The following is a 14783-nucleotide window of genomic DNA, read 5'->3' as shown; positions in this document are numbered from 1 at the left end:
AAATGAAAAGTAGAGCACAGTACAGGAATAGAGAAAACTGTCATAATTTCACTGTGAGTAGGAATAGAGCAAAATGTATACAAACAAGCCTTTTTAACCCTGTTTGAGATAAAAGCAAATTGTTTCAGAAGAAAGGGAAGGCCATTAAGATCCTTCAAAATGACTAATAAAATGTAATGAGATATCTTTTTGCATTTGCCAATTCATTTTAAACCTTAGTGATAAAATATGACAAATGTTAACACAGGCTAGAATACAAACACAACAACAACAAAAAAAAACAATACAGGAAAAACATGACTGACAGAGAGCAGAGGTGCTTATGCTGTTATGCTTTCATGCCACTGCCTGCCTAAGGCATAAGCAAACTTAGAGCCTGGTTAGGTCCCTGTTTATTTATTTTTAAGTAAATAAAAGTAGCTGTGGCTACAATTCTTGCTCTGCACATATGGATCCTGTTCAATTTAGGCAACGGACTGATTGAACACATATACTGGTTTGCATTGTTACTTTAAAGTACATCACATTCATAATGTGCCTTATTTTTCAACTGAAGGTCTTGAACTGTGTAAATTAACCATGCTGTACCTTATGTAATGAGTATCCAGATTCGAAGATGATGGGCGGCAGAAGCAAAAGGAAGAACATGTTTGGTCGGAACATTTCTTCCTCCTTTGAGAGAAGGACAGAGATAAGGTTACATACAAGCCACAGTAAAAAAGCAGCACTGGCAATATAACAGACACATGATTGTAACCTTGGCTTGGAGTTGCGCATTGGCTAATAGTAACAAATTGTAGCGGTAAGGGAAAATGCCATGTTCAACTAGCTGGGAGCTTGGGGTAGCATAAGCATTCATCAATCCTTTCAAATTAAATCCATTACAAAGTACAGTGAACATTAAACATTTTTAATTGAACAAATTACATTTTTCTAAGAAAATGTGAACGTGGACTTCGTTAGTACACACTCTGTCACGTTTTGTCATCTTGAATGAGCCTACAATGATCTGTGATCCAAACACAAATCCTAATGCTTATCAGTACCGTAACATATGAGCAAATTATGTGTGTGTCACTGAATGATAAAACATGTGCTTGTGGCTGTTATGTAATCCTCTACAAATATTCCCCGCTATTCATCTGACCACTGAAGGTTGGTTCAGTGCTGATCAGCTGACTTAATACTAAGCGGGGAAGAGGGAAAAGGGTGACGAAGGAGGCCATGCCTGAGCTGTTACCAACAGTCCTTTATCTGACAAAACAAATTTGGATGTTGACTTCAGGATGACAAACACAAACACATCGGGTGCTGGTCGAGGCTAATGCCTGCCAGCCAATTTATGCACTCAGACACTACTACTGACATGCTCTTTTCTTGCATATAAGCTGTAAAAAGACACATGACTACCTGCTTTTTTTAATCTCTCATTCTCATAGTCTCTCATTCTCTCTCTCTCACACACACACACACACACACACACACACACACACACACACACAGAGTATCCCAGTGACCTTAGCTCTCTGATTATTTCAGCAATATAATGAAATCATTGTTGCTTCTCAGCTAAATGGGCCAGCCACCCAGATCAGGCATAGGCATCATGTGCCCATGCATTATGCTCTGGATGCCAATGCGTCTGTGCACGATGCACCATGCATTAGCCACTGTATGTGTGTGTGTGTGCGAGTTTGTTCTGTGCAGAATCTGTGTTAGTAATGTAAATGTCAAGATACAGCATGCATAAGAGAAATGTTCATCTGATCTAATTCTGGATCATGGTTAACACTACAGCAGTGTCTGTCAGAAGACGGAAGAGGGCAGGCCCATATTTACTGCATTCAGTCTACAAATTTTCTCATTGTAAGATGAGGTTTTGACAGCTGATAGAGCCTGACCCTCAACCCCACATGAAGACAATCACTACCACATTTCATGTGGGTTTCCTAGAATCCATTTCTGTGAAAACTGAAGAGATCTGATTTGCTGTAGATTAACAATGAACAAGTGCTGGGGGGTTAAGCTAGATATGAGATTACGTTCATCTGACAGTTTTAATCTACAATTAGTGCTTTTTGTAAAATACATTTTATTGCTACAAAATACACTCGAAGTCATGACAACCAAGTAAATAACAGAGTGAGTTCAGCATTTCCTCCTCAGGCAGAGACCAATCACAGCCTAGACGGATGCTGGACATTTTAAAAAACGGTTGACTTTCAAAGCATTGAACTCATTGTTATGCGTGAATGGTTATGATTATTGGCAAATTAGTACTTAGCATTAACAAATAAGAGCATAACCACCCAATTAAAACGAAACCGTTTCCCGCCGCTGCTGGGAAGAAAAAAAAACCTAGAGGAAACACTTCTTACTCAATTATCTATTATTATACATTCTGTGTCAAATTGAATTAACTGTTCTGGCAATGTATCAAAACATGATGACATGACTAGCTTCATAATCTTCTGAATTTATAATCTATTTCTCCCCATCAAACCAATTCTTCAGAACTAAGACCTAAAGCAGCATGATGCGATTTGCAAAGGAGATGAACACATCGATAAAATTAAAGACCTACAGCAACCTACACTACTCTGGCTACGAACTCTTAAAAATAGGTCAGGCATAGAGGATAGCCTATGCAGGATGTATGCTGAAGTAAAATGCTTTTCTCCTGCCTACTGTGTCTTATTATGCATTCAAATTTCAGGGAAAGTAGGCCAACAAGGAATGCTTCCAGGTTACCACTTTTTCTTGAGATTTAATCGCTGGCAGAATTCTACCCTTCATGGCAGGTTAAAGGTCAGGAATGAATGTAAACACCTGAGACAGAAGACGGTATGCCATGCATGCACTACAATCTGACAACCACAGCTGTACTTCTGCATGCATGCACACAAGCTACTGGAGTGGCTGAACTAGCAAACACTGACTTTGCTTACACATGTCTACACATATTTAAATAAGAAGGTGTCAGCAGGCTAGTGCTTTGCATTATTTGTATTATTTGTGATAGGCGATTAATTTTAGTTGGGTTTCATTTAAGGGTTACAATTATCATCTATAATCTGTCAAACACTCGATTCACTGAAAAAATCTCCATCACAATTCCCCAGAGCCCAAGGTGACGTCTTAAATTGGAGGTTGTGCCACACTCCACAGCCAAAAAGATATTTACTTTATGATGAAAGAAAACAAAGAAAAGCAGCAAATAATCACATCTGAAAAGTTGAAACCAGCCAATGGTTGGCATTTTTGCTTGATTAATAACTATTATCAAAAATGTTGATTTTTATAAATATACAGTCTATGCTTTTGGCTGATTAGATTTTAGGTCAGAATGCCCTAGATTGACCTCATCCTGAAACCGTGAGGAAAGATGTGGCCTGAGAGGGTGCAATGAGATTTTAGAAACACTGATTTTTGATAGAGAGCAGAGAAATACATGTTCTAAGAGAAGGGGAGATGAAATGGATACATAGGATGGGCATACTCAAGTGAAGTGCTGAGACAGGGCTTGAACTAACTGAGAAAGGATGAATGCCAAAGATGAAGGGAGCACAGTTAAAAGAGATAACAGAAAAATATGAGCAGGCGTGATAGAGAGACCTTCGTTCGGAGTACAGGCTCCCTGGAGGCTCAGCTTTGACACACAGTGACATCACCACATGGGGAAAAAGGCCCCTGAAACCACAATTAAAATAGCTCTCCCTGTAATGCTTTCTGTGTCCGTGGTGTGGGAGAGATTTATTAAAAGTATGTGCTGCCCTTTGGGGTTTAAAACACACCACTGCAACCACTGAAGAAAAACGATGAGCCCAGATAATACAGTAAAGAATAGAAATCGAAAACATGGGAAAAACTAAATTATTATCTGGAGTACACTGTGGATGCAAATATATTCACCTATGTATCTTTCTCTGCTTTGCCTAAGAGACAAATTGCTGCTAGCGTATTACTTCTTGCCAGCATGTTATTTCTTCTTCAATCTGTGTCACAGCACAGGGGAGAAATGGGCAGATGAGAGAAAAGGAAAAGCAGTTAACAGTACCAGAAAGGCACGTTAGGAAAAAAAGCTCCTCTTCACATGCTGGAAGAGGACTGGAGATAGAGGGGTTGGTAGCAGAAAGCTAAGAAAGCAGATTGGTGGTGAAAATCGAGGGCAACGCCAGTGATGACACAATGCTGCTGCCTGAGGGGTTTGTGTGTACACCCTTGGTGGTTTGTGGGGCAGTCCCCGAAGCGTTCTTGATCAGCAAAGTGGGTCAGCTTAGCTAGAAACATGCTAGCTGGAGGTGGTGCAACCTTAAAAAGGTAGCTACACTACAAGCATGAGGAGCTAGCACTTGAAAAGAAAGAAAGAAAGAAAGAAAGAAAGAGAGAGAGAGAGAGAGAGAGAGACCTTCCATTGGCTGTGGTGGTAAAGCACAAACCTGTAAGCACTGTATGCACAATTTCAAAAGACTTGTTGACACAGAATGACACTGACGGAATCACAGTTTTGCCACTGGCTGTTTTACTCACAACAGGTTACATGGTGCATCCTGCTCTTAGGGGCTCTCTCAAAAACAAATAGGTCAGACATAATGGATTTGCAACATTCCCTGGATCTCTTGAAATCTTCAGCTGACTGTTAACCACTTAGCATATCCACGCTTCTGCAAAGAAGCTGCTGCAAATCACAATGCAACTTCATTAACTTCTACTCAGACAGTTTGTTTTTATCAACCTGTATTTTCACAACAGGTCATGAAGCCACTGCCTACCATATATGGACAGGTGAGCAGGCCTGCTTGCTATAAGCTAAACACAAACACAGAGATAGCGGTTTAGAGATTCCCAATACATGGGTAAATGGGGGAAAGGGGCTCCAGGGGCTCTGGTTACTAGTGCTGATGACTCAGCAACATCGTGGGGCCCCCAGGCTAAAAAACAATGGGCCCCAGTGTGCAAGAAACATTGACACAACCTGTCCTCTTTTCCTCCCTCCCCCTCACTCTGCATCTGTTTCTCTCTCTCTCCTTCTCTTGCGCTCTCCATCTACCTCTCTTGTTCATTCGTTCTCCCACTCACTGGCAGAGAACAAGGAATGTTAATTAAAGGCTGTGAGAACCAGGAGAAAAAAAGGAGGGCTCACAGGGACACAGAGGGGAAAGATAGCCGGCAAACAATGGTGTGTGTCTCTATAGGTAACAGAGCGGAGATAGAGAGATTAGATTTGTGACAAAAACAGGGGCCAGGAAATGAAAGACAGCCACAGAAAGAGAGATGAAAAACTACAACACTGGGACAATAAATGTTTGAGTTGGGATGGGTGGGAGGGATGTCCCTGGAGAATTTGCTAAGGCAGAAAATGCATCATACAAGAACTAGGAAAGCTGGTTATATTCTCTAAGCTTTGACGTATTATGTTTTCAATAAACAAACATCTTTGATGCTGATTTTTGTCCCTGCCCTCTAAATGACAGTTAATATCAAGAATGCAGTGGGTGCATCCCTTTTGTTTATGGACTTAAAGCAAATCTGTCTCATATTTCAAGGGGTTACACTGAATGTGATGCAATATCTACATAGAACAAAACTTGTTCAAACATGTTCCCACATTGCATGTCATATGTTTGTGTATTTTGTGTGTGTGTGTAGTGAGTGGGGGTGGTGGAGCAACATTAATTGTGAATGCAGTGTTAACACAAGGAGCTGTAGAGCAGGGTGTGAACAAGGAGACGAACTATACCTTCCAGTTGGCCAGTTCCTGGAACTCAATGATCTTAATGAAGCCTCCCATTAGAATCCCTGGAAAGAGCAAGGAGACATGAAAAACAACACCACTGTTTAAATATTTTACTACTTCATATAAAAATTTCAATACAACCAGAATACAGATGGAGTGCAAACCTGAAGCGAGGAGTGATATTTTAGTAGTTAAAACAAATGGATGCCTGGGAAACGTCCACTATAGTTCAGGGATAAATGAGATACGAAGAGTGTAAAAGGACTATTGTCTTAATTTTGTCTTTGACAAAGTCCCCCTGGGCTTTCAGCTCTCTTGTTACACAGCCCAGCAGAACATTAATTAAAAGGGCGAGGAAAATACGAAGACGTATAAAGGGCAGAAAAAGAGAGAGAGGAAACGTAAAAGACATAAGTACAACCATCAAAGAATTGTTTAAGACCCAGATATATGGGCAGATAGAAAGGGATAGAGCAGGGGAAGACACATAATGAGTAGGTGAGAGAGAGGAAGTGATGAGGAAGGAAAAGGCGCGCTTCCTGATTTGTAAGCAGAGTGTTATCTCTCTTCAGCAGAGTCCCCTGCTCCAAACAGTGAGACAAGCCCACGTCTCATGTTCAATATGCACAGGGCATGAGAGGGAAAGGCCTTTAAGGTCAAGACAGATGTGTGTCACAAGTTTGAGTGAGTGTATCTGCACAAATGTGTAAAAAGGGAAACAATGGAAGGCACTGGAGGAAGTAGAATCAAGTGACCTCACACAAAAACCAAAGCTGTATCTTTGAAATAATTATTTTTTTTTTCCACAACAAACAACTTTCCTAAAAAGTATAAGTAGAGTATTGTGGCAAAGTCCCAAATCAGTCTAAACATTAGTTACTTAAATACAGAAACATCATAAAGCCTAACCCAGCCTTTGCAGAACAACATTTTAAATACACAGTACTCACCAAGGGACACAACAGCCACACTCTCTGGAAGAAAATGCAGCTTGAACTTGAAAAGCAGGTGCACCAATATGATGCAGATACCTGTGGAGAGCAGGGAGAGCAAAGACCACTGAATGAATATTCAGGACAAATACATCCATGTCCCGACCACGATGTCACACCAACTCAGATCAGCCCAAAAATAAGTCTCACATCATGAAAAGTTAAGATCTTTTCTCTGACAGCTTCCCTCTACATAACTTGTTGTATACTGAACAGGGATGTCTATGAAAACTGTATAATCCAGCTCTTACTTGATTTCCTCTCACTGACTGTTTGAACGGATACTTGAATTCATATCAAATTAGCCTAACTATAAAATAATTTTATACAAATTAGTTAAAATACACTTGCTTGATATAAACGACTACAAAGCAGTTGCTTGACATTTAAATAGTACATTTATAGACCTAGGATTGTACAATAAAAGATAATTGCTCCCAGTTAACACATACAATTAGCCTGTGATAGAACCATAGGAAACCACGTCTATCAATGTGCTAAGTCAGTGCGTACGCATAATTAAGATGACAAACCCCAAGGCCACAATAATGTAAACAACAATTCATACATGCTGGGGAAATGCAGTGCAACAAATGAGATAATCACAAGAAAGTTTCTGCAACACTGGTTCATCAAACTGGGCTGTTTTCTCATAAGGGAGATGTTAAATTCAGGCCTAATAAAAGCATGTACACTTGTGGAGGGAAATGGTACATAATGGTTTCCAGTAAGTGCTATTTATGACTCGTGTAATTTCTAGATTGTACTGAGGTGGCCTCTTATTTATTGACCTATGCCATCTCAGGCAAACCACTGATGAAATGGTGTTAACTTTAGAAGACAAATGACTGTGTTTTGCTTCTCGCAACCAATCAAACGTTTGTTACATTGAAATACTTGGTTCAAGAGAAAATAACATTTTTCTGTGTCTACAAAGTGAATGAGTTTAATTGGTTTCCTTATGCATGATTTATGCAGTTTCCTTGGTCCAAACCCTTACAGTGGTAAGCATGTTACTAAACCTGAAGTGAACTAAAAGTGCATAATGGGCACTTTGTGTCGGGAAAAAGCACTCTGTGACCTTACGCAAATTCATGTGTAACCGCATCCTTTCCTTTATCCACTTCCTTCACCCTAAAATCTGATTTACAGACACACTAAAGTGGCTGTACATTTGCCCTCCATCATTAGCTGTATGTCTAAGTTATGCATATTGTGTAAACCATAATGAACATATTTTCCAGTGTGGATTAATTTCCTTCTGTCTTCCTGTCCTGCACGCTCAGAAGAATGCTAGACTAGATTTCTCTTGGAAAACAATGTGGGTGAGGAGTTTATGCTGACCAACTGCAACGGAAAATAAGACTTGAGTCAGATAGATGTTCAGCAATGTAGAAACAGAGAGACAACTTACCAATAACCAAAAGGCTGAAGAATATGGTCAGCCCACTGGACTGCTCTTCTTCTTGGGCCTTCACCCCTGTCTGCACGGGAAGAATGGGCTTGAGGGTTGGGGGTGTTGGGGTCGTTGGCTTGACAGTAGGCGTTGTAGAGAGGAGGGTCTCATTACTGTAATTATCAGTGTCATTGGACTTGCTGCAAGGAGACAGTCAGGAGAAAAGGCATGTTGGTGTGAACCACAACATCAATCAGTCAATGAAATAGCTCTGGATTCCATATAAATTGCAAATTACAGAATTCAAATTGTTCAAATCATATTTTTTTTAAAGCTCTGTTAAATAATACAGAGATATAATTGGAGAGCAGAGAACCCTCCTAAACTTTTCCATATTAATATTTAGATGAATTTATTGTACTTTGGGATGTCACAACAACTTCATTTGAACTCACCATTCATAGGGCTATAAACACCTGACTAAACTAGAAAGATCCAAATGAAGGGACATTTTGGTGTGATTAAGGCAAGTTTTTTTTTTAACCTAAATTGTTTAAATTTGTACCATTTTTAAGTACTGCTTTTGGACTGTCTCCTATTATGTAACATTAATGCTGCTGAGAAACGACTAAATGTGTTACATAAGACTTATCTTAATACGAATTCAAAAATCTATCTCCTACTTAAGTTGTTAACGTCTACAATAAAGTAACACATTGGAAACCCATCTAATATCAAGATCCGAATGAAGCTATCGCTAGCTAGTTGGCTAACAACAATGGGCTAAGTTACTGCAAAGACAGTACTGAAATCAATATTTGTTGGCTCAAACCTGACAGACTGTCCATCCTTCTGTGGCTCGTTTGAATCGAGTCGACCCTGTTTTTCGTGTGTTATTAATGTTTGCTTGTTTTCAACTGGAGTATTTTCCTTTTGGTGCGCATCCCCTCCGCCGTCATCTCTCTCACGCAGGTCCGACGAGATTTCCCTCTCAACTCGCTCTGGCACACACGAATTTACGAATAAAAGCAAAAAGAACAGCAACAACACTTTATGGCTAACGCCTCTCATTCTCAAACCAGCAAATTTAAACCCGAAAGCAACGTTTTGTAGTAAAAAAAGACTGAAAGTTCCATGTCGACAGATATCTGTTGACATCACGACTCCACTTCCTGGTTATGGTTTGGGAATTGTAGTCCAAGATAAAGACTACAATTCCCTACCAAATAGCAAAGAATAGCAAAGGAACCATACAGTCTATGTAAGGAACAAACGGACACAGCTTGACGCAACTAAATTACTGTCAAATATTTGTCACAGTGGATAAAATTCTAACGTCAGTGGTACAAATAAAATTTCTATGGTTCACAGTAATTCTTGTGTACTCAACACTATATAAACATATCTAAAATTAATATAAAATAAAGACATTTGTGGGAAAGTGTAGCTAAAAGTGTGTCTATCATAAAGACACTCTTTTGTGGGTGTATAGGTATATGTATGTAAAAATCTGTATATATATATTTTATTCTATTCTAAATGTCAGTATTTGTATGTTCTCTGTCTGTGGCTCAAACTTACATTTAATTGTGCAACCCTGTGTTGTAATGACCTTGAGTCTTCAGTGAAGACATGCATTCATGAGATGGCCTACCCAGAATCATGATCATTGATTCAGCTTCATGATCATGTTGGAGGCTGAACCAGTCTACCCTAATGTAGGCCTGGACAAAATATCAGAAACATGCTTTCATACCCCTCAGTATAAAACAAAAATAAATAATAATAGAAGAATAAAACAGTTCCAACAAAATGGAACATTAGACTATAACCTTCATAATGATTTGTTACAGGATCCCTAGGAGTCTTCTCAGTTTAGATATGTATCTATTTATATATACATATACAAACACACAGTACCATATGTATATATATATATATATATATATATATATATATATATATATATGAGTAAAACGGATCCTGTTAAACTAAATAGATTTAAAAGTAATGTAGCTTGCTTACTTTTAGTTACTTTTGGATCACTTCAATACCAAATACGCAAATTTAAAGCAGAAGAGTATCAAAGATGCGTTGTCTGCTCAGTGTATTTTTAGAGAAAAATCCCATTCCCATGAAATCAAATGTTTTTATATGATGCCTTGCACTAGGCCTATGTCATATGGCAGGATCTGGCCCAAAATGTTGTTTTGTAGGTAGCCTATTCGTGATATTTTAGAGAGTGTCCTGGAAAACGTCCAATGAAAAGCTTTTTGTTTTTATCACGCTGCTGAAAAATAGTGTTTCTACCGGGCACCACTGATTACTGTAAGAAAGCACAACTTTATTCACTGATTTTGCTGAAACTGGATCATATTTGATGGAACATATTTTCTGGTTTTCTCTCTGCTGTTCCCCTGCTCCTCTACCTCAACTCTGTGACTGACGGTAGTTTCCAGGTGGATTTAACTTACTTGTTGCTGTAAAAATTCAGCTAACTGCTGAGAACTAGCTGCCGTTATGTAATTAATAGCTCAGTTAGCCTGCAGCTACTGGTCAACCTAGCTTACTCTGACCGTACTGGGAACTCAGAACACCGGAGTGTGGGTTTAGGTTTACACCTTTACTCAAGCACTGGAGGTTCTCCGGCCGGGGCGGGGGGACCCGGTGGGGAATGATTGCGTGGAGTGTCGCCGGGCGAGCGGGCAACGAAACTGCGCTCAGCAGCCTCCCAATGAACACGACATGAACAGGAACGAACACAGCCTCCTTAGTTTAGTCAGCCCCAGGGTGACAAGAGCCAAACCCGCAAGAAAAACACTTTCGTACTGTATTCCCAGTGCTCAAACTGGCCTCCGTCGGTCTCGGAGTCTGTGCGCGGGCCCGGTGTTGTGCCGAATTCTGCCTGCCTGCCGAGAATTGCATGCACCTCGCGGGTGATAACGGTCATTTATGCTTAGAAAAGAGGTGGATGCAAATCTCGGCAAGTAGCCTACAACATTTGATCTGCCGAATTATGCATCCACCTCTTTAGGTCCTTTCAGACACTTTGCTGTGCTCACTGATCAAACGGCGTTATCTCCACATATATTTACTGAATGTCAAGGAATGGTACTTCTGCTAAGTGTATTGAAATATTAAAGACTCTAAACGTTCATAAAATATATACTTCGAATCATTTAACACCATTGATCGACCCCACAAAGAATATTATAGCGTTTAAAAGCAGTATTTGGAGGTGCATGCAATTCTCGGCAGGCAAGCAAAACTCAGCATAACACCTGCTGCCGTGTGTTCACTCACTGAGCTGAGCTGGCGTCAATCCGCACAGACTCTGCATAACGGGAGGGGGCGTGAACACATTCAACTACTGGCTACACACCGATCAATAGACAGATACCTCATTGCTGTGTTTTTACAGGAAACACGTAAATAGCAAATAGCAGTCCGCTTTCCGTTTAACGGAAACTTTGTTCGTAAAGTAATCCCTATGTGTAATCCCCATTTTTACAAAATGTACCTGTAATCTGATTACGTCCTTATTTTCTGTACTGTAACGGAATACAGTTGCGTTATTTTTGTATCTTGATTACCTAACGCCGTTACACGTAATCCGTTACTCCCCAACCCTGCTTATCATTATGTTTTTTCCATATGCAGACGGTGTCGCGAAGGTTGTTAAAGTGGCTGTGTTGCTATGAATTTTTGGGTCGCCAGGTTACGTCATTGAACGTTTTGAGCACGTACTTGTTTGTTGAGCACAGTTAACGCCCACTTTAGGTATTGCTCATTTTGCGGAGGGGCTGCCCCATTCACAGGGCTAGTCGGCAGGCAGGCAAAGCGCAGGGGCGGCCAAACACCATCTACGACGTAGTGTGTGAGGCGAATTATGGTCTCTCACTGAAACTATCAGGCTACGTTTAAACTGCGCTATCATTGTCAGCCGTTTCGACATTCTCACCAAGTAAAAACCGAAATCATCCTCTCAGGAACAGGATTTGGGTGTCTCCTTCACTGAATACTGGAGGAACCCTTCTGTGCTCGACCTGCCGCGGAAACAGTCTGACTTCCTAGTCGCCTGGTTCCTCAACGCTACTGCAGACCCGGCCACCCTCCTCGGCTCATTTAACCCAATCTGTTCGCGGACTTCTGGATCTGGCATCTGGGCACATCGGAACTGGTCTATCGTCGTTGTAGACACACAAACGTGCCTGTGTGTGTGTGTGTGCTTCTGCTGCCTGTATAATGCCGACACATTTGCGGTTCCGGAGAAGGTCATTCCTTGGGCTTTTATTCCTCTTTTCACTGTCCACCTCCGCATTATATTTCATCTATTCCGCCCCCGGAATCGGTAAGTCAAAGGAAACAGATGCTATTGTTTTAAATACTCGGACTGTAGGATGAATTGAGGTTTTTTGTATCATGTGTGACAGCTCGGCTTGCGATTGGGAGTGTACTGTATTGGGAGTAGACAAGCGGAAGGGGGCCATGCGCCTCTGCTGAGCCTTGATCTCTCCCAATCGATGAGACTCAGCTGGATGCTGGAGCTAAATCCTATAATATCCGTGTACCTGCCTATGATGATGATAATAATAGTGCTACTGATAAGCATCATGGCTACTTTAATCGAGCTGATGTTAGCAGGCCTAACAACTATGATTACAATGCTTATAGTAACAACTGGGGCCACAGGCTAATATATTTTGGCGTTGATTTTGTCCATAGAATGGTCGAAGTTAACCCATGTGTATTTCACAGTTATCACCCTGTCTGACTTTTTTTTTGGGGGGGGAGGGTAAAGGTCAGGTTATGAGTCATGGATTCATAGGCCTAAATTGCATTTTGTGAAGTCAACCTGAGCATAGAGATCCCTGACAAACAAATCGTTCCTTACACCATTACCTGTCAGCAAGTCATGCAGCTGTGTAATATCACATGTCCTGAAAACCTTCAATCATTAATTCATTAATGTGTCTCATCATCCCCTCCCTTCTCCTTTTGTATGGCTCTCTCACTGAATGTGTGTGCGGACTTGTGTGTCTCAGTCTTTTTTAGTATCTGCGGTCTCACCCATCCCTCCTTGAAGGCCTTCTAGCTTAGGCCATGGTCCACTTATGCTATCAGCCTATTGGGCCAATCATGATTGCTGTTTAAAACATTATTACCCCCTGGGATTCCCTAACATCAGTCACTTTATTACAGGTAAATGGGCAGAGGTTATTGCGATGCATAGGACTTTAACCGGGCTCTGCCCTTGACTAGGCAGCTTCTGCTGCTGTTACTAAAAGCTACAGTTTAGTCCTTTAAACTTGGGGTGCCAACAGGATCTGTTATAACTTTCCACTGAGTGGATTTAAGTACACTAATGAATATGCCATACACTAACATGCCAGCACTAACATTGTTGCCTATAGTCTTCTATTTTGGGCAACAGAAGAGGTAAGATCATAAGCAAATGTTCGAAGAAACTAAGGCGCAATTAAAAGTTGGCTACTGCGGCCATTTCCTACTTACTGCTTAAGCCACCGTTGGTTGGATATCCTGTTGTGCTTGCTGAATAGGCATGCTCGGAAATGTTGGGCCTCCTTAAAACATCTGCTCCAATTCAAAATAATCCACACCAAGAAGCATAAGTCATTTATCTGAGCACAAATGCATCGACAAACCAATGTTATATGTGACAGACGAAAGTGAAAAACATTTTAATTTCCAACATATTTACAATCAGTAGGTGAGGGCCTTTCACTGCCAAACATTAGAGCCTGTCATAGTTGGAGTGGGGGGTAACTGGATGAGTGAAATGGTGTTTACGGCAAGTGTAGTTTTTCTAAAACATGAAAGAGAAAGCTGGTCTCCCTTATTCATCAAAATGGGTATTGATCCATTCACGCTTTTTATCTTCTGTGGACAACGGAATCTATAATGTAATCTATTTTCATTGGAGGACACATTACTGACAGGAATAGCCTGAATAGCGGAGAGCCATGATTCCTCTAATTGTGGAACAAATTCATTTTTGAACTACCAGGATAAAAAGAATCCTTCATTCACTTGTTCACTATTTTTACCTGCTCAAGTATTGATGGCGCCTGGTAACTGACTGAGAGCTGCACTTGGCCATATGCATCCTCCTGAGTGTTGACCATTGTAGGGCTGTTTTACTGGGGGTTAGCTCAGAAACAGAACAAGGACCAGCAGCACCAGTCCATTAATTATAGATGGTAACCAGGAGCTAGGCTGCTTCTGCTGCTGTTACTAAAAGCTACAGTTTAGTCCTTTACACTTGGGGTGCCTGTTGGTGGGAGTTGGGGGATGGTGCTTAATTGGAATTGTTCCAATTTTTTAGTACCACGCAAGGTGGTATGATTCCCTGGTAGTTATATTGATGCATGGAAATTAGGCTGAGGTTTCACATCCTGTGGTCAGAGATGCACCAGTGAGTCACATCTTGTCAGACCGAGATAAACAGCTCTGCAAATGTGGCCAGTTAACAAAAAACATTTTAAAACACTGTACAACATTAGCAGTCAATTTAGCCATCCCCAGCAGAATTCATCATCTTTAGTGTTGATCTCCTCTTGGACCCATCAGTGCTGTGGAGAACAGAGACTAAGAAGTACAGATAAGTTTGAGAGATAAAAAAAGCGTCAGACATGCA

General features: G+C 40.7%; 2 protein-coding genes across 2 annotated transcripts in view; one reads left to right on the top strand and one right to left on the bottom strand.

The window, feature by feature from the left end:
- slc9a8 (solute carrier family 9 member 8) overlaps positions 1-9305 on the bottom strand; it is a 30325-nt gene extending 21020 nt beyond the window's left edge. Inside the window, exons 1-5 of the mRNA XM_038722416.1 lie at positions 8958-9305; positions 8144-8325; positions 6688-6768; positions 5741-5799; positions 589-672 (exon numbers count right to left, since the gene is read on the bottom strand). Coding sequence (XP_038578344.1) covers positions 589-672; positions 5741-5799; positions 6688-6768; positions 8144-8325; positions 8958-9283 — 732 coding nt within the window. The 5' untranslated portion in view covers positions 9284-9305. The remainder of the gene's footprint in view (positions 1-588; positions 673-5740; positions 5800-6687; positions 6769-8143; positions 8326-8957) is intronic.
- A 2616-nt stretch (positions 9306-11921) lies between these two features.
- b4galt5 (UDP-Gal:betaGlcNAc beta 1,4- galactosyltransferase, polypeptide 5) overlaps positions 11922-14783 on the top strand; it is a 36388-nt gene continuing 33526 nt past the window's right edge. The window contains exon 1 of the mRNA XM_038722415.1: positions 11922-12476. Coding sequence (XP_038578343.1) covers positions 12371-12476 — 106 coding nt within the window. The 5' untranslated portion in view covers positions 11922-12370. The remainder of the gene's footprint in view (positions 12477-14783) is intronic.

Source organism: Micropterus salmoides, unplaced genomic scaffold, assembly GCF_014851395.1.
Source record: "Micropterus salmoides isolate LMB-PRFRI ecotype aquatic unplaced genomic scaffold, ASM1485139v1 Ms_hic_scaffold_16, whole genome shotgun sequence".
Lineage (NCBI taxonomy): Eukaryota > Metazoa > Chordata > Actinopteri > Centrarchiformes > Centrarchidae > Micropterus > Micropterus salmoides.
This window is presented reverse-complemented; position numbering and strand designations above follow the sequence as displayed.